The sequence below is a fragment of the Alligator mississippiensis genome, chromosome 1 (assembly GCF_030867095.1).
Source record: "Alligator mississippiensis isolate rAllMis1 chromosome 1, rAllMis1, whole genome shotgun sequence".
Classification (NCBI taxonomy): Eukaryota; Metazoa; Chordata; order Crocodylia; family Alligatoridae; genus Alligator; species Alligator mississippiensis.
The window spans coordinates 12,626,304-12,652,906 of record NC_081824.1 but is presented as its reverse complement, the minus strand read 5'-3'; the positions used below and the strand labels follow the sequence as shown (position 1 = coordinate 12,652,906).

General features: G+C 42.4%; 1 protein-coding gene across 5 annotated transcripts in view; it reads right to left on the bottom strand.

The window, feature by feature from the left end:
• Nucleotides 1–26,603, bottom strand: part of RUNX2 (RUNX family transcription factor 2) — a 288,575-nt gene that overhangs the window by 153,897 nt on the left and 108,075 nt on the right. The window contains exon 6 of one of the 5 annotated variants that reach the window (XM_019491598.2): nt 15,413–15,448. The exons of the other annotated variants lie outside the window; for them this stretch is intronic. Within the exon in view, the coding sequence (XP_019347143.1) occupies nt 15,413–15,448 (36 nt within the window). The remainder of the gene's footprint in view (nt 1–15,412; nt 15,449–26,603) is intronic. 5 annotated transcript variants of the gene reach the window in all.

Sequence of the window (26,603 nt, the reverse complement as noted above, 5' to 3'; positions counted from 1 at the left end):
ACCCTTTTTCTGGACCCCACTTGATGACTCTTTCCAATGACCTCGGTAGCTTTGTTTTAGCTGTCAGATGAGCTAGATATACACTGGTTTCATCACAGCCTTCAGGGAGAAAGCACAAGGTAGCACTGGCAGCATGGGACTGTGGAGGATGGAAAGGAGTTGAGAGATCTGGGGCCTCCCACTAATTCATTGCAGCTATCCATGAATCGATGGTTCACTGTCCAAATGGGAGGGCATTTCAAGTCAGGATCTGTGTTGGGCCCAGTTCTAATCAAAAGTTTCACTAATGACTCAGATGATTACTCAGATGAGGTCTAAGCTACAGCAATGCGTTCAGCTTTGGGCTCTACACTTCACAGGCTACATATGGCCCACAGAGCATCCCTATCTGACCTATTAGGCTACCGGCAGGCTACTAGAAATTGGGGGGCATGGCCGGTCAGAGACAGCCAAAGGGGTAGAGCCTACCACAGAGTGCAGGGCCCTTTGGCCCCACTGGCCATGGCCATCAGGGGTGAGCTTGGCTTCTTGCCATCGCCTCTTCTGTACCCTCCCTTGTGCCTCCAGACCCTGATCACTGCGGGAACCCTGTCCCCAGACCTACTGCCAACCCTAGACTCCTGCTGCCACCGGACCACTGCCCCTGAATGCCTTGCCACTACTGGACAGTCTGTGGCAGCTCCGGACCCACTGCTGCTGGACCCTTTAGCGTCTTCAAGCTCGCTGCCCATGTAACCTGGGCTGGATCTGGCCTCTGAACAGCCTTGTGGTCTGGATCTGGCCCAGAGCCCCAGATGAATTTGACATCCCTGGGATGAAGACTACACTTACAACATCTGGGGAGGACTCCATCCTGGCATGGGTCATTAGCACTTCGGTGGACAGGATCAAAATTTGAAATGATCTTAATAAATTGCAGAAATAGATAAATTACATAAATAAACTACACCCACTGACCTGACTAAAAATCAAGAAATGCAATAAGGGCAACTCCAAGGTAACACACTCAGGAAGGAGGAATCAAATGTACAAAAATGGACTAGGCAGCAGCTGCACAGAAAAGGACCTGGGAGTTACAGTGGACTAGAAACTGAAATGAACTGACAGTGCAATGCTCTTATGAAGACAAATTTTATTCTGGGATGTACTAAGAGGAATCTCATACACAGGAGGCAGTTTTCCTGCTCTGTTCAGTGTTGGTGAGGTCTCAGCTAGAGCACTGAGTCCCACTTTGGGCTCTACACTTTAAGCAAGACATAGACAGTTTGGAGAGAGTCCAGAGGAGAGCAGCAAGAATGATAAGAGGTTTAGAAAACAAGGCCTGTAAGGAAAGACGGAAGAAGGAACTGGGTTTGTTTAGTCTAGAAAGAGAAGACTAAGAGAAGACATGATAACAGTCTTTCAGTATGTAAAAGGTTGTTATAAAGGGAACAGTGATCAGTTGATCTGGGGATAAGATGAGAAAAAATGGATTAATGTGCAGGAAAGAAGATTAATGTAAGATATATTAGAAAAAAATGTTGAACTATACAAGAGTAATGAAGCACTTGAACAGGAGACCTATGGAAGTTTTGGAACTTCCTTCACTGAGTTTTTGAGAACAGGTTGGACAGATATCTGTCAGGAACAGTCTTGATGTACTTGACCCTGCCTCAGGAGTTGCACTAACTGATCTATCAAGGTTCCATCCAGGTTCGCATTTCTGTGACTTCATCATTACAAACACTTGGGCAAGTCACTCGATTTTAAGCTTACATGCTTCAAGTCAGGTATCTCCACCAGCTTTGGGCCTCGCATCAGATTCTGTACCAACTATTAGGCACGTCAGTTGACTTAGATGCCTAACTGTGATTCTGTTCCACCTCGCTTGAGTCCCTGAAGAATTGTTAAGATGCAAGGTTGGGGGAGTTCTCCTCCCCTTTGCTATTTTTTGTGACTTATTATTAAAAATTAGATGATGGATGTGACATTAAATAGATGGATTAATAGACTTTCAGAGACTTGAGTAAGGTGGAATAGAATTGCATTTAGAAACGTACGTTCTCTCATGTGCCTAATAAGTGGAGTAGAATCCATCCTCTGTTGTTCTAAGATGTTCAGCCCACGCAGCTCTCACTGAAGTCAATAGCTAAATGCAGCCTACATCTACTCAGGTACCTAACCCATGAGGGTTTGAAAACAGTTTGAAAACACTGGCCTTAATCTTTCTGGCTGGGGACAGAAATTACACATAAACTGGTATGAGTGGTCGGAAACCACTTCAAATCTGTAACACAACAGAAGCTCAGTGCACGCAAACTGCTTTCAAAATGGTCAAAACCGGTTTAAGATAAAACTGGATGGATGTAGTATCAGACTGAACTGATTTAAGTAAAATTGGTTTACGGAACTTCTGTCCCAGGTCCCCTTCAGATTCATGTTAACTCTCAGTCCCCCAGCATCCCAGGATGCTTTGCAGCTCTCCCGCAAACTCCCCCTTGTAGGGTGGGAGGGCTAGCCTTGGCCCAAGCTGTCTGCTCAAGCTGAGCAGGGAGGTGTGCTTTAGCACCCCTCGGCTTCTGGCCTGGGCCACTGCAGGCATGTGGCTTCGTTTCTGGAATCAGAAGTGAATGTCTGTTCATTTGCTTATCAGTTCAACCTACGCAGCTTAGACTAACCTGTGAAGACTGACTGAATCGATTCAGCCTCAGACTTTTTGATTGCCTGTACTTGCCTCTGTACTTAGCCTTTCCTCCATCTATAATATGGAACTTACAGCATTTTTCTACCTTCTGGCCTCTCAGTAAGCCTGCCAAGGCTTAATGAATAAGTTGGCCTGATTCACCATTGTATGAACCTATTAGTTTAGCAGGTCTGAATGTGAGTTTCCGGTGGGTTTCAATGGAATTACACCAGGATAAAACAGAGTAACACATCTGTGAACCCAATCCAATCCTTTTAACGTGCTCCAAAATCCTTAGATAAAACCTATTATGGAAATGCAAAGAATTATGATATATTAAATAATTATTGTTTTATTACTGTATTCAGTAACTGTTCAAGAGAGCATGATTTTAGACAGAACAGCCATTACCATCCCCTTCCCATGAAATGTATTCAGTCCTTATATACGTCAACACGGAGAATGAAAGATACTGTGCACGTCTAAGCGAGACGCTAGATGTGTAGGAGACTAATTCTACTCCACATTAGCACGTCATGGCAAAAGCCATGCTAATGCACTAACATGCAGTAGAACTGATCTACTGAGCATTAGCATCGCAAAAAAATGTTATTACAGGTACTAAACTTAATGTGCAGTAACCATGGTGCATTAATTAACATGTAGATGTGCCCACTGTAACATTCCTGCTAGCATCAAAGCAACAGGTTAAGCAAAGCACAATAATTCAGTTGAAAATATCATAGCAAATTGTCAAAATCAAATTAATCCTGGAAGGGAGATCTTCTAAAAAAAATACACAATGAAAAAACATATTCTGGGCAACTGTAGCATGCAGGGAAAGTACAGGGAAATCTCTCAGCGCCGTGAACAGCTATAACATTCTGGGATATTTCAAGAGAACAGCAGCATTATTTTACATGCTTTGAATCAGGGATTTTTTTTCTCCTGAGAACACACTGCTCAGAAGTCTCCAATGGATAGTTCATTTCTTGTCAATTTTAGAAGGAAAATGGAAAGGTAAAAGCTACACAAGTAGAAATCCAGAATCACTCCAGAAGTGACTCTGGATTGATACCCACTGACTTAACTAAAAATTGTCCCCATTTATAGGATGACCTCCCTCAACCACAGATCGACTGTATCAATAACATTAGAGCCTTACACCTTCAATTCAGCAGAGCATTTAAGCATATGACTTCATAATGCAGGGTTTTTGGTTGTAGCCATGCTGGCCTAAGGACATAGGCAGGCAAGCTTCTTTGGGTAGATGCGATATCTTTCATTAGACCAACTGAGTAGCTCCAACTAAAGATATCACATCTGCCCAAAGAAGCTTGCCTGCCTATGACTTAATAAGACATAAGTGCTTAGCTAAAGTTAAGCACATGGTGGTAGAGAGCTTTGCTCAATAGGGACTGGCTGCTCATTCACTGCCTAAAATATTTAATCTGCTCATTAGATCTTAAAGGTTAGGCCTAGTGTCAATAGCAAGCAGGAGTCTGGGAGGGGGGGCAGAAGGAGAGCTAGGCAATTAATAAGCTGTGTTTGGCCACAATGGAAGTCTTTTGTAGACAGGCTCTGGCAGGGGGGCTGACCCCCCCCCCTTGCCCACACTTGTAAAGTTTGTTTAGTAACAGGGAGCCTCCTGTGAACTTAAAAACAATAGGAAAACAGATTCATACGGAATAAATCTTTCACCCCTCGTAGCTCTCTGTCTGCTTGGCTACCAGTAGGTAACAAATCCTGAAGAATGTGCAGGGAGGGAGAGAAGCGGGGAGGAAGAGGATCTGTCTGTGAAAAAGCTGGAGCTGGTCCAACACAAGCAGTGTGTGATGTCATTTACAGCACTGCTAGCTGAACTGATAAACACACCGGGACGGCTTTGAAGAGCGCTTGGGCTACTGCAGAGAGAGATTCTTCCTAAGATTTCTCCTTCTCCCTTTCCACTGGAGATGGCCCTTGCAGCACAGCAGCACTACTGTTCTGCTGGGCCCTGTTTACATAGCAACAAATAAATAATGAGGATGATGAATAAAATGGACCTTCTGCAACGCCAACAAGAAATCAGCCCATTAATAATGTCACTGGGATAGTTTAATGGGGAGGGGTTGAAAGCATGTCCTATGTAAATTGGACCATCTCTGCCTGTAAGACTAATCCTTCTCTCTGCTCTTCATACACTGTCCTCTTTAAATGCCAATCCTGCAATAAGTTCTCCATACATGTTTCTCTTGGAGGATCAAGGCTCTGGAGGGCAAGGACTGTTTAGCATGCAGCAAGCATTGCCCGCATATTCAGAATAATGACTCCCTGGTGAATGTTGTGCTTGTGGACTAACAATCCTAGAATCACTCTTTCTCTACAGATAGTCTGGGCAGAGGACAAGGTTCTCCACTGTACCCCAGCTTTGACTTGTGGGACCAAATTGAAGGTGTGAGAAGATAGCTGTCTCTGTGCCCGTTCCAACCTCAGCCTCTTCACAAAGGCGGGCATTATAGCTGCCGTGTTGTGAAACTAGACACTTGTCACCTGAGACCTGGACTGAGACAACCAACTCATTTCACACAAGCTATTGTAGCCTATGAGGATATTAGCTTTTGGTCACTACTGACCTGGGCTGGATTGGAACCAGCAACCTAGACATGAAAACCTCTGTTTCATTACCAGTCCTCTGAACTGCCCAATCCTCTACAAAGCCTATTTAAAAAAAATGCATAGGGTGAATCTACACGTGCAATTAGCACATAGTAATAAACTCCAGCACAGTTTGCACCGGAGTTTATTTCTCCCAGGCGCAGCATTTACATGTGCACCTGGGACCACAGCATGTTGAGCTGGGGCAGAGCAGCCCCGCGAGTTCAGCCTCCCACCAGGGGCAGCTCCACCCCAGCTCAACTTGCTGTGGAGGGGCTGGCTGGGTGCTACAGTGTGGGTTTAACCAGCAGGCGGCCCCTGCACTGTACCACCCTCATGCCCCATTCAGCCCCAGTCACTGTCTACACGTGAATTTGGATGCACATAACTACACCACTCTAGGAACATACCTGTCCCAGATAGTACTATCCTACAGCAGAGTTAAATTAATTTACTGCACCCTAATACAGACGCACGTGTAGATGGTGACACTTTACTGTGGAGCTAATTAGTCAGCTCTGCAGCAGTACGACGCACATGTAGAGACACTCACTATGGCTCACTATGCTAAAACTAATTCCATGATTTCCTGGCTAGACAGAAACTACTAGGGCTGCACATTTTAGGAGCAATCCTTGGAAAGTGGAAAATCAAAGACGTAGGACCTGCAACTGTCTACTTTAAAAAAAAAAAAAATTGTAAGCTGTTTAAAAGTGCAGCTACGAAATGAACGGCTTTCAAGGATGAATGTGCTTGCACACACCCACCACTACCTGCATATATGTTTGAAGTCTGGAAAGACCTCAGAATGCATTGGATCATCATTGGCAGGTATTCTGAATAGTCTGTACCTTTTTTTTTCTTAGTGAGTCACAAATTTGGATGCCCACTTCAGAGCACCAGTGGAAAACATTTCGGCAATGCTACAGTGGCAGGGATATTTTATGTCTCTCTCCCAAAACTGGCAAGAATACTGTTAATGTACTTAAATACTGGAAATGCTAGTCATCCCTGTACTATTAATATCTTCTAAATAGCTCATTCTGTTTGAGGCGCGTTTCTCTCTCTGTGTTTTTATTTGTTTGGTAGTAAGTCCAATTTCATTCACATGATAAAAAGGTGTAACCCCTGCTGAACTAGAAAAAAAGGACTAACTTGGGGCCCAATCCACCTGCCATTGAAATATATAGGGTTTTTGCCTCCTAACTGCCTGTTGTGCAATTGCAGTTAAACATACACTTACCTATTGGGAAATTTTGTTGGAAATTAAATGCCAAACTGTATTTGTTTTTACTTTTTAAATCTGTTGCTTTTTCACTGAGAAATTAAAATGCACTGAAACATTTGGCACACTTTTATATGACCTACATAGACACAAAAAGGAACATTTTGTTCTCCTGGAAACACCGCAAATACAGGGGCTGAAGGGGATCTCAAGGGGTCATCTAGTCCTGCCCATGTTCTACACAGAAGAATTTCCTTAAGCATCCACATGGTTTTATCCTGGAGATAAAGGTACATGGATCCCCAACTTTTGTTCCTCTTTTGCACCAAACATGTAGCATTAACTGGAGAGGTGGGCTGATACCACTGATTGTGCTGAAGGGTAAAGATGGGTTGCTGATGCATAATCATAATGTCTTTTATGAACGAAGCCCAGCTGCCTGAGTAAAATAAAATCCAAAGAGCGAAGGGTAAAATGGGGAGAGGGGAAACATTTTCTAACTTTTTAGGCTGTTAGCCTGCTGCCCCTGAGAGTCGAGCCTACACGGTTGGTACTACGACCCTCTTTTTTTCTGGCTTCCCCACACTGAGATGGTCACTTGAGCCCTCCTGCACCCTTCCCTTTCCTTTTCTCTTTATCCTGACTCAAGATCTCTGTGCTGACCACCCTTGATTCAGTAGAGAAGGATTGGATACAAGTCCCTCCAAGACCAGCAATACTGCTCCATGCAATGACCAGAAAGGGCTGTTCCAAAGCCAGACAAGGATTGTGTGGGCTCCCAGTCCTTGCTCCTTGGGGCTTGAACTAAACCTTGTGTCTGAGTCCAGGACTTACAAGCCTGACTTGTCTCTGTGGCTACTACAACAATTCAACCCATAGCTAGAGGCCACACACTATCTCTGGTAATACAGAACACATATCAGCAGGCTCCCCTGAATGCCACAAGTTAAGACCTAACAGTATTTTGTAGACGTTTAAAACATCAATCTATCAAAAAAAACCCATTGATGTACTTTCTCTTCCCCAGTGGAAATGTGTGAAATGTCTAAGGTATAGATCTCAGTGGTATAGATAAAATTGAGTTAATATTCTCTGCCAAAAGCTGAAGATAGCATCAAAGAGTTCATGAATAATGCGACTGAGAGCCCAACTCTGAATTCCTATTTAAGTTATCAAAAACTATATGCATGCAATAAAGGTAACACAGATCTTATAGCCTTAAATAAGCCATAAAATGTAAGGTGGTCATGCAGATCCTTATTACGTGTTCTTCAGAACGGTTCCTGCCTGGGTCCAAGGAAAACACTGAACAAAAAAAAGCAAGTGAACCCACCCCTACATATAGACTGCAGTTGTACTTGTTCTGCGTTCCTATGTACACAGGTGAAGCACTGTCTGCTTTACTTGAAATAATCATAGTTACATAAGCGTATCTCGCCATCAGTTAAAAAAAATGAGGCAGATGAGGCCTTAGTGTGTACTTCTAGAGGGACACTGCTTTGAAACTACATTTCTTTACCTATGCCACTGACAGTATCTTACACTGACTGACTTTGTGACATTTGTGCTTCTCTGTTTTATGAGTACTGTTCAGCCTCTGCGCATGACTTGTTCCCAATTAAATTAGTTTTCATTCCTTTTTCTTCTATCAGATGCAATTTTCCAGTTTGTTTTTCCTGCACAAATGTCATGGTGCAAGGTGGAAGCCTGATTCTTTCCTTACTTATTCAGATGTAAGTTGCCATGGAATGAAGTGTAAATGCATTTGTAAAATGGATGCGAGGGAAGAATTGTACTCACTGAATTTAAGATGTATTCAAGATGGTTAAGGTATTTACACCTTCTCTGCCAAGGTTTACTTACTTCCCTATCTACCTTTGGATGTTTTTTCTGACTCTGCTGTCCCACAAGCAAGATGGTAAATCAACAAGGGAAGGACCTGATCTTGAAAATATATGAGCAGTCCCATTGGTATCAACAGTTATTCGTGTGAGTGTTGTTACTCAGGGAAGGGATTGCAGCACTGCTTCCAGCTCTATCACTGCAGGCCCTTACTCAGGACCGATGTGCCAAGATGGGAGCAAGGATCCTCTCTCTAGAGGTCCAGATGCAAAATTGGAGCATGGCTGGAGGAGGGAACCAGTGGAATTTTCTACATAAAAAGTGTTGTCTAATCTCTTAAAGTGATCCTAATTTTAGAGGGCACTTGTAAAAAACAGTAAACGAAAACTTTTCAGGGAGAAGTCTGATGTATGTATTTAAAAACCCTTCTTCAAAAGAATGGCAATCTATTCTTGTTTTAAAAGAGGAGTGTCATTTCTCCTGACTGGAAGTTTTTAACACATATTCACAGACCCTGAATTTGGGGCCTACCTCAATCTCAAACGCTCGCGTTTATTGCACAAACGTAACTAATTTCTCCAACTCTGCCTTGAGATCTGAGAGGGAAGTGGCCCTGTAATCGCATCTCTTCTGAGAATAGTGCCATATGGTTTTAACAGAAGTTTATTTCCTGCAGCAAGAGAGGACTGCAGACTCCCATTCCAACTAAAATAATTATGCAGACAATTTCACTCTATTACTTTCAGTGGAACCCAGTCTGTGTGGTCCTCACATGCTTGCTGACACCTTTAAAGAGACATTAAACCATTTTTATATAAAATTCCCTTAATGGGTGGGATGTAGGATGAATTTCCTGGAAGATTAGCACCTGTCGCATTGCATAAGGCACGTTTTTGACTGCTGCGTTACCTCCCCTCAGCTAGTAGACAGATCATACTGAAGCGGAGGCCTTCAGAACTGGCAACAGCTAAGCGTCACCGAGGGTTAACTGGATTTTTATCTATACAGCATGAAATTTGCTCCAACGATGAGGATCTTCCATCAGCAAAGGACTTAAGGAGAAGCTTGTGTCCAACTGAAGTCAATGGGGCTTAAATATAATTTAACTGTAAGCATGCACTTCAGTCCTTTGCTGAATCAGGACCTTATGCATTATAGGCAGGTAGAGACAGGTAAAGACCATGGGTGCGGACACGCAGTACGTGGCACCGCCAATTTGTCTGCAGTGCCACAAACAGCACATGGAGGCATTCCCCACACTGCTATCTTGCAGCGTGGGGTTGACCCTGGGAAATCCTGGGGTCAAAAAAACGCACACCAAAAAAAACCGGGGCAGAAGTGGAGTGCATGCCGCCGAAGCCTGGCCAGCTGGAGCCATGTTCTGGCTGTGGGCCAGGCTCCCAGCTGCAGGAGCGCCATGGCTGCAGTTCCCCAAGACCCCCAGGACCCCAGGTAAGGCTGCTGGGGCCAGCACAGTTGCTGGCCCCAGTCTTCCCCTTCCCTACCCAAGACAACCTGCCAGGGAAACAAACGGCTGTGCTCATCTGGATGCAGCCACGGAGTGCATGAGATCTTGCGCAGCACTCTATAGTGAGACGAGTTGTGCCCTTGACGTGCCGCTCTTCTCTCCAAACTAACCAGATTTATGTTCTGAGTGTACAATTTTGGATCATACCCCCAGCAACGGGTAAAATCCAGGCAAAATTAAATGGCTCGTCTTGAAACAATCAAAAGAATCAAAACAAAAAAGTCTGCAATTGAATCTAAACAACACAAATGCTGTAAAAACAAGGATTTAAACCAAAGAATACAATGATTAAAGAACACTTTAAAGGGAGACCACCCTTTAAGCATGGAAATATCCCTTTTTGGAACAAAATGCAATCAGGCTTTTTTTTCCAGCAACTGTGTCTGATTTTAGTTACGGTAGCTAGTTTGTAAACTTGACAAACATACAAAGTTTCAGACTAGCAAATCCACTTAAGTAAGGAGAAAGTGTAAAAATATTTTTTTCATTGTGCCAATCTGCTCATGTGTTGCAAAGGTACTTCGTTTTCCTGCAGGGGAGGGGAGGTTCAGTCAAAGGATAAGTGGATTTTTACAGGGCTGTGCTGAATTCAGTTTAAAACACTACCTTTCTGCAGATCAAAAAGATCAAGTTAAAGAAAACTGTGTCCAGGATCCTGAGGTCAGATCTGAAACTGGCTTATGTGCCAGCAGCAATAGCGTGACCACATGGCAGAACAGAAGGGTGCTCCAGGGCTGTCTTTATGATGGCTTGAAAACCGTGCCAAAGCACAAGCTGATGCTACTGAGTGAATATCTTCCACAGCTGGGTATCTACATTCCTGGATGGCTAACTGTGCCCTCGTGTGTGTGTGTGGCCCAAAAGAACTGAGCAGGACGGGTGCTTCTAACCCTTTCTGGTGGCATTTTCAAAATGATGCTATAGATCAATTATAATCATGTAAACTGTAAAATCCATCCCTTAACTTCCTTGGCTCCTGAACATCCCTCCTTATGCTGGGCATCTGCTCCCCTCCTGTCCCCCCCACTTACTGTCTATATGGCTTGTGAATATTACATATTTGTGCGGTGCTTTACACAATGGATCCCTATGTCAGCTGGGGCTTCTGGGAACGACTTGACACAAATAATAACTGTGAGAGCAAATTAAGTGTAAAAATCGAATGTATTTTTAACCAATGCCTATATTTTTCAATCACAGCTAATGTGTCAGTTCTCCTAAGGCAGCTGTCCTCTGCAATTCTGATGCACTGGCTAAAGGTTGTGTTTGGGGCTTTCAGCACTGCAGGGAAATGTTTAAACTCCCAAATGCTCCCTGCTTCTATGACATTCTTTAACAAGCTATGAAAATATTTTTGTTCAAATTGGATTTAACAGCCCTCTGCCCCATATTACTTTTTTTTTAGCAAAACCTGATTTTGGGGCCAACTATGCCAGTGGCAGTAGCTGTGGTGAAACAGCATGCATGTGCTTTGCATATTTGATAAGGCCTCTCTTCTTGGCAATAGTAGATCTCCTGTGAATTGAGGTGGAGGTTACAGGGATATTACAAATAGAAGGCCAGAGGCTGCTCCATTGAATTCAATAGCAAAACACCCATTGACTTCAATGGACACAGGATCAGGGCCAATAGTTCTATTCCCAGCGATGTGTATGGCTTTGTGGGGAAAAGGGTGGCAGCTTTTCTTATTTTATTCACTGAAAGCAAAGGAAAATGCTTAAAGAGTAAGAATATCTGGTTTTGGCAGTCTGCACTTACTTTTCACGCTACACACCACAAATGTCTAAAGTGGATCTTGGGGAAATTACCCATAGTGGTTTTGAGGTTTTAAATAAGGACAAAAAAGGCAGGGAAATTGCATATGAACACTGATTCACTCTATAAATTGATTTAACTTCTTGACTGTTAAACTGAAAGGTCAAAAAGGGGACTAGTATCTTATTATTTAAATGTTTGAAATTCATGGAAAAAACTGAAGTGCAGTTCTGCCCTGAAAAGGAATTATCAAAATGGCATTTTCTTGCTCAATAGATCTGCTCCTTCTCTGTATACAGTCCTGTCTTCTTACTTTATAGCACAAATACATATGCATTATATTTTTTTGTCCTGTTTGGATAACAAAAAGTGCAACTGCAATGCAGATCCAAAGTTTTCTCTCCACTACATGTGCAAACCCAGCTGAAGATAACCGTTCTTCATGGATATAACTGTGGACAGAATCTGGCCTGTAGATTCGTTATCACATACAAAAAGGAAAAGAAGACAGATTGATTTTTCAGATCTTTAGGCTGCATTTTCATGGCTGGCAATTATTTTTTACTTATAAACTGAACAAACTTGCTCAGAATCGCAGTGATGCTGTTAGCATGGGACCTTACAATGCCATCTTAGGCACTTCCCAAAGCAGATCACGCATTCAATGCTAAAGTGGATGTGCAACTTTTGTTACTGTCAGCGCATGTCTACGCATGCTGATTTAAGTCGTATTAGCCATTTTTAAGACACATTAAGAGCACGGGTCTACATATGTGCACCCTTAATGCACCTTAAGAATGGCAATTTTATACTATTTGCACCTAAATTTGATACCTGAAAAAGCAGGCATCAAATTTAGGCGTGAATAGCTAAAGCGTCTTTAACGTACGTATAGACACACTAAGGCATATTGACGCTGTGCATGTCAACTGACTTAGGACTAACATTAGTCCCAAGTCGGTCCGCATACCACATTAGCACGTGCATGCGTAGATGCGCACCTAAATCGCCTTAATGCTCATTAGGCAAATGCTCATTAAGTTTAGATACATGTGAAAGCACATGTAGACATGCCCTCGATTAATTTTGTACGTGTCATTTTCTATACTTCTCCCTAACCATTTCCTGTCCTGTGAGTGATACTTACTCACAAAACATGTAACTGTAAAAACTGAAGTCATACCAGATATGAGGCTTTTTTTTTTTAAAGTGCATGTTGTGTATAAGCCTTACTAACCTTGGTTTATTTGGAAAAAAGTAACTTGTTAACAAATTAATAACTTGTTGACACACAAGAGAAACTGAGAAATTGTTAGAATTGTATCATTGCTTTTTTCCTTCCTGTTACCTTATAAATAACCTGATGTTGGGTGGTGAAAGTGTGACCCTTGCGAGGTACATCTCTTTTAGCTCTTCAACCTTTCCCTCTTTGTTCTCTTACTCTTCCATTCGCTTGCACAATGCAATCCTATTGGTTTCAATCTGACTCTCAATTTATTTGCACGTTGTAATCCTGTTGGTCCAATTAAAAATCTGGAAGATGGGCAGCACATGCAGGAGTAATGCATAATGAAAGCTTATCTCTATAATGTTTTTTATCCAGGAAGATCTTCATGTGCTTGATAAATAATAAAAAGGAATTGCTTTACCCATGAATGAGTAACAGCAGTCACTCTGGGAATGATACAGGCTACACAGAATTTGAGATGCGATGCAGTGAAGAATGTAGTAGTCATCTGAAATTGGAGGGATAACTGAGGTGACAAAGCTGTGTTCTCCCATGTTAGAGCTGGCCCACACCCTAAGTTTCTACCCCCGTGAATAGTGCAATGGGCTCTGCAGTCACAAGTGGTCAGGACTTTACTTTTTACATTACACCCGAAAAGCACTGCATCTGGCAGCACAGCAGCTCACTATTTCTCTCTTGGGCACTGGTCCAGTCTACTGACTCAGGCCAGCTATCCCCCCTGCTGGGGATTTTATTGGTCTTAGTGCTTTCAAGTCAGCCTACATAGCAGTTCTTCCAGACTGAGAATCGGACTCCTGTTCACCATTAGTTCATCATTAATACACACGACTGGACTTACTCTTTGACATGAGACTCAGGAAGTTAACTAAATGATTCATAGGGGTCTTCAGAAACTTTATATATCTTTGGAGAGTCAGCAAGCTCCTTTTCCCCAGACATAGAATTTGACTACTGAGCGCTAGGGCCCATGTGTAGTGGCCAACTCTGAAAAGAAGTGTTTCAAGGGACATTTCACCATATGAGCTAAAAGTTATTGGGTCATTAGATATCCCTTTCTTTCACTAATTTTGGCCACTGTTAATTGCTTTATAAAGAACTTTAAATGATGTCTTTTCTGTTTTTTCCAGGAACTACTGAATCTGGAGTAAAAAGCAGAGTTAATACAGCTGCTCAAAGTACTGACTTTTAGGACAACTGTGAAAATCAACCAGCACAAATGAATAATACATATCTATCTCCCCCCCTTCTTTTCTCTCCTTTCTCTGAAGACTTTAACTTCCTTTTCATGCCCTCCATCCTTCTTCACCTCCTTTGCTCCCCTTCCTAATCTCTATCTTTGCACGGGCAGCCTTTCTTTCTTTTCACAGTCCTATAACCTATTGTAAACTTAAGTAGCAGTTTATAAATATTGCTCTCTTAATAATCTGCCCCACATTTCTGTGAGGTGCATACATTTACAGGTAGGTATATTAAGGGACAGGAGTTTTTACAGGTCATAACGACCCCACAGGGGAAGTCAACAGTAGGATTAGTACATAGGAAGGAGTCACTTGTTTCTAATAATTTGCTTAAGCCATTCGACCGTGTTTCCTCTTGCTACTGAGCTGCCCTCTTTTTGCTCTGGTTGTTCAACGTTACAGGCAGCTGGCCATTCATAGATGGCTTCTGCTTAGCTTTGGAGGTGTGATCCTATTGTGACTACAGGATGTGGTGGTATAGTTGCAAGTAACATAATGCCAGCACAAGAAATTCACTGCTCTTAAAACCACACCCAGACCCCAAACTCGGACACCAGCGCTACTGTGAACTGGGTAGGTGGTCTCAGTATAATATATAAAAGGGCACCTCAAAGAGTCCAGGTTACTGCAGACTGAAAAAGCAGCTTTGGAAGAAAGAATAGGGCAGCAGGTGTCAGCGGATACAACGCATGAAGACATATCGCAGACGTTTCAGAAATACTTTATAAAAGACAACATGGAGAAGAAACAGAGAAGCAAGTTCTTAAGGACAAAAGCCAACAAGAATGGTAGTCACGGGGTAATTATGGTGAGCAAAAGCAATGGGAAACCTTTGTTTTAAGATACTGTTTTAACTGTGAACAGATTGGCATCCTATATCTGCAAACATCTCAAAATATAAGCATAGCATAAATCATTTGGCCATTTACTGCTGACTTGCAGGGTAATTAATGAAAGCCAAACAGATGCGCTGGCAACAATATCTTCGTGTCACCATTGTGGGGTTGCAGAATTCCACGGGGGACAAAGGATCCCCTTCGAACTTCAAATTAGGTGGAAGGGAACAAACCCACAGAGTCCTATCGCAGACGAGGCACTCACACTGCCATGCCTCATCTTCTGTCCGCGACTCCAACATCAGCTTTTATTTTCAGGGCGTTGCAGCTCTGCTGGGAAAGCTCACTCAGGCTCACATTTTCTTTGTTTAACAGACTTTTTACATTGCTATAAATTTTAAAAAGGTGCTTTTAAAAATAAATCGGTCTTAGGCACTCACTTGTTAATGGGAACTGATGTTTCTGGTGCTTTCTTTCTGTTCCAAAAAAAGAAACAAAACTCCCTGAGACATTTAATTGAAACCTGGTTACTGCTCTTTTTGCAGTCACTGCTATTCATCAGAGCTGGGGAAGGACGGTCAGTCTGCAGGGTAAGTAAGTGCACAGCCACAATTACGTCCTCCTGACCAGGCAGCGCTCCCCGCTGCAGGAAGAAGCTGAAGGGTAGACAGTTTACTCCTACCCCTCAGTGGACTAGGACAGGATCAGTCCTGGAGCTCAGAGTTGCACAGAGATCTGCCCCTGGACCCTTCTGCCTAGGAGACTCCTCTGCTGGGCACCATATCTAGGCCTCCTTCAAAGGGGACTGCACAGCCTGGATTGGGCATGCAAGCTAGTGCTGCATCTAGCTTCACTGACATTTTGCTAGCTCCCTGTTATATATATATATATATATATGGCATCTACCTTCTATTTTCCCAGACCTAGAAAACTACATCCCTTCATGGATCCAGGCTCTCACTGGTTTGCACCCATAGCAGAGAGGGCGAACTGCTTCCCCTCACTTCTCTGCCATCCTCCCCTTCTCTGAAGGTGCAAGATGATTCACACACACCAAGTCCAGAGGATAATGACAGAGGCTTTCTTATAGTATTAGATTATATCTCATATTAAGGACACCTTAATATGAACAAGTAGCACTGTCAAAATTCATGGGACCAGTCTGTAAAACAGGGACTTCCCATGTACACATATAACGAGAGTCCAACCTTATGGAGCTCCCACTTTGAACTAGACTGTCACAAAGATATGGGCCGCCTCCATCTCAGGGAGGAAATTATGGCTCAAGGAACAAAAATGCCTTCCTCTCCATGGGGGTGCCAATCTTATGGCTCAGCTTCAATAGCTGGCATGCAGACTCTCCCTATTTTCCCATCAGTCACTCACACCTGTGTACCTGGACTCATTTTTCAAACAGCTGTGGTAGGGGTATAAATTTCAGCATGGGCAGATAGTCTAAGTCACAACCTAGCCCTTTCTCTAGGCACCATAGGGTGGTACAGCAGCATGTGGCCCTATTCTTTAGACATACGACAGTCCCACCAAAGCACAGACGATGTTTAGGATCCCCTACTGTTGGTGGACAAGTGTAACTACTGAGAGCCTACAGGTATTCCCAGCTACTAGGTAAAGAAATGATTTGGAAGATGCATCTCCATATCCCTAGCAACCAAAGAGTTACGGGAGGTAAAATGTTGGGCTTATACAACCTGAATAAGAGCTCCTTATAAAGAAGTCTCTATCAGCACTGATAAATAAGCTTCTATATTGGTGAGTCCCACAAAAGAGCCAAACACAGTTTTCCGGATTGCTTTGGTGTGATACTTGCGGGGCTAAATAGAGAACTTGTGCATGTTAAGTTACCATGCAAGCCAACCATGTTATTAAACATCAACAATAACCATACAAAGATGTCGTCAACCTGTTTTTAAAAAAATCTGAATGCTGGAGTTGAAAATGTGGTTTATACTTCCTGATACACGGTGAAATTCATACTGTGCAGTCAGCACAAAACCGAAATTAAGTCCAGCTTAAGGCCTATTTTGTGAAATTTAAGTTGCGTGGAAATTGTTATGGCTTTACACAGGGGTGACTTGCCCACATAGACACCAGTGTTTTCTGTAAGGTAAATGCAAATACCTTTGCTGGTGTTTGAATATTTAAGCATTTGTCAACGGTGTCTTGAGGCCACATAAGTAAATTGTGCTAGTGCAGAAGAACTGAATGTGAGAAGGAATGACTAGAAACTGAATGTGGGATAGTTTTATAAATACAGCAAAATGCAAAAAAAAAATGCATGCTCAGATAAGGAAAACCTCAACTTTTAAAGTTCTTTCTGTTAAATAAATGAAGGCGTGACTAGCAACCCAGGGAAGGACATTAGTGTTGATGCTGTCAACAAGTCAACTCAATTCCTAACACAAAAACAACAAAAATTAATCATCTTCTAATGGAAAAGGAAAAAATCCACAACAGAGAGAATCCCTCCACTCATGCAGGGTATTATTATAATTATTTTATTCTACTTCTAAAATGTCTGGAGAGTCCAAATGGCTATAAAAATAACTGAGTGTAAAGCATTCTCTTTTAATTCTGCATTTATTTGATTTTGTTGCTTCATCAAACAGTTGTGATATTTTTTTAAAAGCTATCTGTATGTGCATGTAAAAAGGTATCTGTACAAACTCTGTCACTGTCTGTCAAGCTACTTTCTCTATAGGAGCACAAAAAGGAGGCTGGTTAACAGCAATCTAAGGGACTTATTTTTATTACTTACTAGAATGTATGGACTGCATACATTCCCAGCCCTGATCCTGGGACTCGGTGTATGTAATAAGTGCAAGATACAGTCTGTAATATAAATGCTTCTCCACTGGCCCTCACCTTTCTCTTTCATTACTGTTTCTATTGGAAAGTGTCAATTTTAACTTTTTTTTCTTAAAGGTATTACATTATTAAATAAATTAGTAAGGATATTAAATTAAATGCAGCCAATAACCCAAAAATAAATAATTTGGTAAGGGCTTTTTTTCAAATGAATTGGAAATCCTGGCTGGAAAAAGGGACTTGCTCTGGTTTCCATCTCCGTTAGTTCAAATACAGAAGGTGGCTCGACTCTGAGAAGCTGTATTTGCCAAGGACTGTACCCTTAATGCAACTCCAGATGGTTATGACTTCAGTCATTCGTTCTGGCCAGTCGTCTCAAGTCTGGGGTTAAACAAGCAGTTTGTTCCTTTCTTACATAAGCACCGAAAGACAATACTACACTCGAGCTCATAAAAATATTTTAATTGGTGATGATTTCCAGACAACTATGTCAAAATTAACTCAGAGTTGATGCCCACTTGCTTAAATTTCATTCATCTGGGTTCAAATTATTTGCTTAAAAGGAGAAACATTTCCTTTTATACACACTTTGGTTTCAACCTCCAAAACCATTGCTAAAAATTAGTCTTAACCACCCTGTCGGCTGCCTCAGAAACCAAGCTCAAATCCATCACTTTAATGACATCAATAACAAATACGCAGTTTTAAACCCTATTGTGAACAGTGGCATACCAAGGAGCATGTGTAGCTGTCATCTCATTAGTCACTAGAAAAACACCAATGAAACCAAAAGAGCCTAACCATGACAAATTATTCAAGAGTTTAACCTGAGACATTAATGAGTGCTAAATAGCTTGTTTTCATGCTTACTTAAGGAGATTTGTTTAAAATCCCACCAGCCTCCATTGAAAGTCGGTTGGCTAGGCAGCTTATTCTTGTCAAGCTGGTTTTCCTCTTACAGCTAAAATGGGGGGTTGTGAATGTTTGCTTAAAGGATACCCCCGCCGCCCCTCATGCATACAGACAGAGGCAAGACATATGTCTTGGTTTTTCACATTGTGGCAGATTCAAACAATATACTGACCTGCAGCTGAGCTGATTATATAGCTTCCTTCCCCGCTCTGTCGCCCAAAAGCTTTCCGATGCACTTAGTAGGACACAAAGCCATCCCTACCCCCCAAAAAAATATTACATTACATTTGATATGTAAGATAAACAGGCCTGATTGTGTTCCCACTTCCACAGATGGTGGAATTAGAGAATATAAAATCAGTGCATGAAGAAAATCAAACCCCTTGTGTCAGCTCCCCTTCCCAAACCCTGTTACCTGTTTTCCCCACTGCCACCTACAGCAAATAGAAAAAAAAATCTATAGCAAACGGCTCCGAAACTCAGTTAACTAACTTTCCATTTGTTTGAAACCGGACTAATCTTATTCGAGCCCTGGTTAGGTGTTTTCTAAATAAGACCTGAGCAGACGCATGGCTCCCGTTCCCAGTTGCTTTCATCTCCTATAAGGATTTCAGGGAGCTGAAGGTGCTGGAGCCCTAAGCAAACAACATGACTGTGCCCTGGCAGTAAAACCACACTATGGCCCCCCTTCTGGTGGGAGCACAAAACTCAAGGCTGGAAAGCAGGAGCCCAGTTTTTCCTTTTTCTTTGGAAACAAAGAGGCTCTCCTAGTTCTCTGTCCATCCTCTACCACTATCAGCCCTGTTTGACTTATAAGACTGAAGTAGTATTTGAACCTGCGATGGTCTTTAAAGTATTTACCCTTACAACATCCTGATGCAGTAGAGAAGTGTTGGTATTCACATTATACAGATCAAGAACTAAGGCACTGGGAGAAAAATAACGGGACTTAAAAGACCACCCAAGCAGGTGAGGTGCCTGACTCCCACCAACTTCCACGCAGCCTGGGCACCTCCCTTGTTTAGTTGGATTTTCAAATTGACCTCAACGTGAAAAGCCCAAGGTCTATTGCCAAGTAGGCACTTGGGAGACCAAGGTGCAAGCTGCAAGCTAATGGCTAAATCACTGTATCGCTCTTCCTGGCTGCATACTACAACCTGAATCATCTGGCCCTGGATTTCTGAAATCCAAGTGAGCTCCCCGAGAGGAGAATTACCTTAAAGAAAAAATGAAAAGCTGGGAATGGCCTGCAAGAAGAAAGACCTCTTCAACCAGACCTCTTCAGCCATGCTCTGCTGTTCCACTTGTGCTAACATTGCTTTTTGCTACATAAAAGCAGAGGCATCATTCATACAAAGCATGCATCGATTTCCAAAACAGGAGCCATCTCAAACCTGCTTCCAAAAACTGCACTGTATTCAGAACACAAAAATATTCCTCTGTTCATATGGGAAATGTCTAGCTTTTTCTGAGCTACACTTCAAGGATCTGCCTTTTCTTTCAATGGAATTTACATCAGAAAAATCATCTTATTTTGACCTGATTGGTTTTTCTGCCAAAGGTTGGGGTTTTCAGTGGTGTTGTTTGTTTGTTTGCGTTCTTTTTTGTTGCTGTTTTCGGAACTTAAGTATGGGGCTGGATTTCGCTTAACGGTATCCCTTTTTAAGAGAAAATCTCATAAATGTAATTGTTCCACAGTGCATAAAAGCTAATCACACCCTAAACTTAATTACTTATAAAAAAAGTTTAAGCTCACTATCCCTAACATTTTTTTTTAAATTATCAGAGGGCTTCACAAAGTGTAGGTCTTCCCATTTCAAAAAAACCCCAAACTCCTAAAGTTTGGAAGTTTTTCAGTTTGGACTCTGGAATCATGGTTCAAGGCACATTAATTTTAAAATATATATGTAAAAGATATTATCCATAAGCAACATAATTAAGAGAGAGTATACATGATTTTCAGAATGCAGTGCCTTCCATTGCTTACTACTTATACAGTTCAGCTATTATGGGTCAGCTTTTTCTGACAATGCCAGGTGATAAAAATATACGCACTCAAGTCTCATGCTGCAACTACTGTACCGGATACAGCAGAAGCTCAGAAACACAGGTTATGGAAACTTGGCTCCCCACTACATTAATCCCAATCACTATTGTGATAATCACTGTTGTGACAACACTTTTTTACCTCTTGAACTGCTTGGCTCCCAAGAATGGCGACACAAGGGCAGTAGAGAAGTGGGGAGAGACTTCATCTAAAGTTTTAGGAGTGAGGCAAATAAAACTTCCTACAGAGGTGCTTGAGGCCAGCTCTGATCCATCTCTCTATTTCAAATGGTTTGTTTTCATTAAAAGGGACCGTTGAATACTAAACAGCTTGATTTATCAAATGACAAATAATTGCACAAATTATGAGCTCACACTCCTCAATCCGGTACCCTGAATTGGTTTAAGCCTCCCTCTCTCACCCGTCTCTCTCTGATTAATGCAAAGGGGCCATGGCTGTGAACCCATGTAGGAAGATATGAGAGGGAGCGTGCCCCCATCCTACCTCCATATTATGGAGTGTGGACCTCAACTTGAGAGATTAGGTACTTAGCTGCTGTGTATCTATTTGCTGCTCCCTCTCCTTCAGGACAGGAGTTAGGGAATAGAAAGAGCCTTTGAACCACCTCTCAAAACTGAGCTTCCCTATAATTAATGGACGCCATGCTATCTTCCTGTAGGCAGAAGTGCAACTTGATGACTATGACCCACCTATTCTCTCTAAAAGACTATGGGAGTCATTTTAGTAGATGGAGCTTGACTAAATTTAAAGAGCATATAATTGAGAAAATGTTTGTCATTAAATGTCATACAATCACTCTAAAAAGCCTTATAGACAACAGCGTATACAGTCATTAGGATCCTCATTTTGCAGATGGGTAATTGAGATATAGAGAGATCATGTAATTTACCCAAAGCACAAGGCTGAATGAGAAATTAAATTCAGATTTCCTGAGTCCCGGTCCAATGATTTAACCACAGTTCCTTCTATCAATAGTGCTACCAACTTTCTTTCCTAAGATTACAGGTAAAATCTGGCACAAGATTAGTGTCATCCATCAGTCTTCTGGTGGACTGCTTAATTCACTGTGCATTGCATCGATTGTACATATGATTCTGCTGATTCAGACCATTGCCCTTTCACACACTTGAGTCGTTTTGCCTGCGTATGGGCAACATGATTTGAAATGCATAACAAAGTTGATAATATCCTATGGCTTTTGTTGTATAAACCAGGTACCTTCAATAACGTTACTTGGCCTGCTATACGGACATAGCACGCTTCTATATTTGAAAGCCACTAACCTGGGATGTCTGTTCTGAACTGACTCTAAGATTTTCAGACACACACACACACACACACACACATAAAAACATATATATATATACAGATATATAGATATATCTATATCTATATATATACATACATACATACATACATATACAAACATACACACACACACACATACATACTCACACACCCACCCACACACCCTTATAGGTTATAGGTGCATGACAGGAAGTGGCACACAAAACTGTACAGCCTCCCACTACTCCATACAAGGCATTTCCCCAGAGACAGTCCAGCATCTACTTAGACTGTAGTAGAGTTGGGATCATGTAACCATGATGGTCTAGAAGAAATAGGAGAGACAAGAATTTTTGTGGGTGGTATCTTTTATTGGACCAACTGTACAGTTGGGAAGGATATGATACCCAAAAGCTAGTATATCACTCCCAACTATATAATCAATCCAATAAATGATATCACCCAGAAAAATCCTTGCCTCTTATGTACATTGTAAGTACTCTGGGAAAGAGCCTGACTCTTTGCTCAGTGTCTGTACAGCACCTAGCACAGCGATGCCTTCACCCTGGGTTCTACCCTAATACAAATAACAAATTGGGCTGTGTTATTCAAACACGAACCACATTCCTCTGACAGAAAGAGTTCAATATAGAAATAGACCTCAGGAAAGATTTGAAAAGCTGGGCATTTCAGCTACATCTGCCCAGTACCCAGATACATGGTCATTTGGGCTACAACAACACTATGACTGTACCTTGAAAATGAACAATCAGGGCTCATGGACAGAGGTGATATCTTTTATTAGACCAACGAGGTTTTTGCAAAAAAAAAAATTCTTTAATTTTTTTTTTTTAATTTGAGAATCAGAATACTTTTGACTGCATTGCTAAATAGGTTTTTAAAAAATTCTGGCCATTGGTTTTTAAAAGGACCCAACATCAGCAAAAGTTTGTCACTTAAATGCAGAGGAGGACAAGCTAAGAACAGATTGGTAGCCTTTAGCTGCTGGCTCACATTTGGAGGAGGCTCAGACTTCTAGGGAGAACTCAGACCGTACCCCAGGATGTACGACTGGGATGGGACAACCTCTTTCCCCAGCTTGCCAAAAGACGGGGTCTGCTTGCCTGGAGGCCTTGCCCTGGGGAGTGAAAAGCTCTTCACTCAAAGCCTGCAGGGAGAGACTAGCCCAAAGGTCCTTCTTTAACTCTGAACAGGGTTGGGCCCAAGCCACAGAACTTGGATCCCGTGTTTGCCTCCCCAAAGGCCAGGCTCTCTGGATGCAGGCTGCTGGCTCGCTCTCACCTGAAATCAAGTTGACTCATGTCTGTCAGCTCACGTCCAACTCAGAACGTTACTTGAAGCAGAGGGTTTTTTTCTTTTTCCTTCCCCCAGTGTTAATTTCCTGTGTTTGTTGTTTTTAAACATAAGGGGTTTTTTTGTAAAAAATTCCTTTTTGGAAGCAAAGACGAACTGAGGCTGTGGCGCACACTGGCCCTTTCAGAGCTGCAGCGGGGCACGGCGCATCAGGTCTGGTAGCGCGAGTGACTGACTCCACACTCCATGTAACAGCAGCTTGGGAACCGTTCCGCTCTGCTGCACGGATCGGTCTCAGCTCACCCGCTGCGTGTGTTATGTATGGCCTGTAACGTCTGGATGGATCATGCCAATGCAACTGAAGTGCCTGCACACCAAATTACACCTCTGAAGAGGCTGAGAGCGGGGAAGGAGGAAGCCTGCCAAATGCTGGTCCTGGGGGGCCCTGTGACTCTCTATGCTGTAATATCTCCAGCGGTGCATCAGGGCCTGGAGGCCATTGATACAAGGAGTGTAGCCCTCCCCACATACATACCTGAATGATGATGATGATGCTTATTATTATGGCTACCCCAGCACGGGTATCGTGAGAGAGGGCTTCTCTCGCAGTACCATTCAGCTTTAAACCAGAGGCCTGTCCTTCCCTGCCAAAGTCAATGTCAGAACCAGGAGCTACAAGAGGAAACTGTCTACTCCCAAAACGACCTTCTACACAGAATCCCCACTGAAGTCAATGGAATATTTTAAGTGCAAATTAATGTTACGGTCAGTTAAAAATATTGTAGGTGGGGCTGTCAGCACTTGCTTATTATTAAGGCTCCAGTGCTTCCCATTTTAAGACCATGCTTCTACTGGCCTGTAACTTTGCCAAACTTTAACTGTTTGGGCTGAAATTTGCCTTGCTGGATGACTGCCTCAGGCTGCTTTTCTTCTTCTTTTTGTTTTTAGTGTCGGCCAAAAGGGTTCAGCCATTTCTGGGAATGAGGTAGGAAAAAATAGGCTGTCTTGCCCATGTTGGAAAAAATGGCATTTCTCCCTCTCACCCTTTTTCTCTTTTTTTTGAAAAGCTCTAATATTCCAGTGATTTGGAACAGGCTGTTGAATTTGGAAGGGAGTTATCGTGCTTTTTGATATACCCACATCAATCCACCCAAACCTGGCCAAGTTTCAAGCTTTCACACACACTCTATACAGACTCCTTAGATGTTAGCAGATAAATTCACTAAAGATTTCATCTACACGGGGTGCATCTACACATTCATTAATGCGCCTTAGGTATGGCACATTTAGTTTAGTACTTGCTTAAGAAAGTACTACCTAAACACGCAGTAACTAGAGTTACTGCACAATAGCACCGGCACGTGGTTTTTTCGTGACGCTTACTGTGCATTAGCTTAATAACACTGTGCAGGAGGCTATTAGCATGATTTTTAAATGTCACGCAACTGTGCAGTGTTATTAGGCTAATGCACAGTAAGCATCTTGTAGACATACCCACTGAGCATGCACCAGCTAGGAACTGAGCAAGACTTTCCTCACTTCTGGGCCTTTGATCTGTTGCGAGCCAGACCAACTTCAGGCCCAGACCTTCAGGGGTGTTGGCTGTAACCATGTTGGTCTAAGGACACAGGCAGACAAGGTTCCTTGGATAAATCTAATATCTTTTACTAGACCAACTAATGGTCTGCCACAATTTGCATTTTCACTGACTGGAGTTCTTGCATACCAGTCTCTGGCTTCTATTCTATCACATCCAGGAAGAGCACAAAACAACTGCATACACTTCCTCTGCCTGAAGAAGGGCCTTTGTACCCAAAAGCTTGCAAAGAAGAATTTTTCAAACTATTTTAGTTGGTCTAATAAAAGGCCCAGACCTTTGAATGTGTGTCTCTGTTGCTAAAAATGGGTCCAGGTATCATGGAGCAAGTTCTCCGATTCAAATGCAGGGGCCCAAGAGCCACATCTGAGGGGCAGGGGAAGTGGGCAGATTTGAGTTTAAGAAAAACCCTGTTAGGCAGGAACAGAGACTGGGATCCAACACTGGGCAGAGTTTGGGACTGGGATAAGAAACTGAGCTAGTCTTAGAGTGTACTCCTAAGTGAGGAAAATGAGAGGAGAGACAGGACTGGAACAAGAACAATTTGGATGACGGCAGAAATGGTCATTTTTGGAAGTCGGTGGGAATGGTCAGAAGGGTCTGAGCCCTCTCAATCACAGTCTCCTCCTGTCCCTGGAATGGAAACATCTTCAAAACTTACAGAGCATCTTATCTCCCCCCAGAGGCTTGGTTCACACAGAGGATGACAACCTACTTCTGTTCACTGTGATTGTATTCGCTCCCAGAGCTAACATTGTTAGCTCAGGTTTGTGTGATACTGTTGAAGTTGATGACCCACACAGATGTCAAAATGACACCATATAATGGGATTCCTGGATTGTTTTTCAGGTCATGGTTTTTTTAAACAGAATTTCATTACCTGCTCACATGCTATCTTTTCTGCGGGACTCCTGTTTCACTCAGTGCGTGGGATGCACATGCTCTAGGGATGAGGCAGGCTGTATAGTAAGGAGGTTGCTGTCTGTAGGCCCCTTCCCACATTCATTGCGTAAGTTAGAAGGGGTGTAGTGATTGAAGGAGAGGCTGCAGGAAGAAACATGGGTCTCATGGTTAAGACAGGTGAATGCTGCCCTGGGGAACTGGATTCTACTCTTGGCTCTGACACGGGGCTCATGCACATGTAGATGCACCCACCGACTACTTGCTCATTAAATGAGTATTGTCCATTCTGCGTACTGAATGGGGCTGGAGTTTGGGGGCAAAAATAACATGTGAGGGTGTAATTAAAGATAGTCTCATAATGTATATGTACTTAGGAGCTGAATTAAGGCTACAAAGACAACCTTGAGTCTGGCATTTCATGCCTTTTGAATACTTATTCAAATTTTGCAATCTCTCTAAGGTTCTTTTAATATAATCACATATTTGTATGCAGTATATATTTGAAGTGAGTATTAAAAATAGAGAAACCCATCCAGTTATTCAGTAATATCTCCCTCTCAGACATCAATAGAAAAATAGCATTATTTCTATTGCCTGGTTGTTCAGGCATTTTCCTGGGAAGTAAGACATATGGGTTTTAATCTCCCCAGTGTAAGGAAGACCCAAAACCTAGGCCACCCACTTCCTGGATGAATGGTCAAACCATAAGTTTCTTGAATAAAAT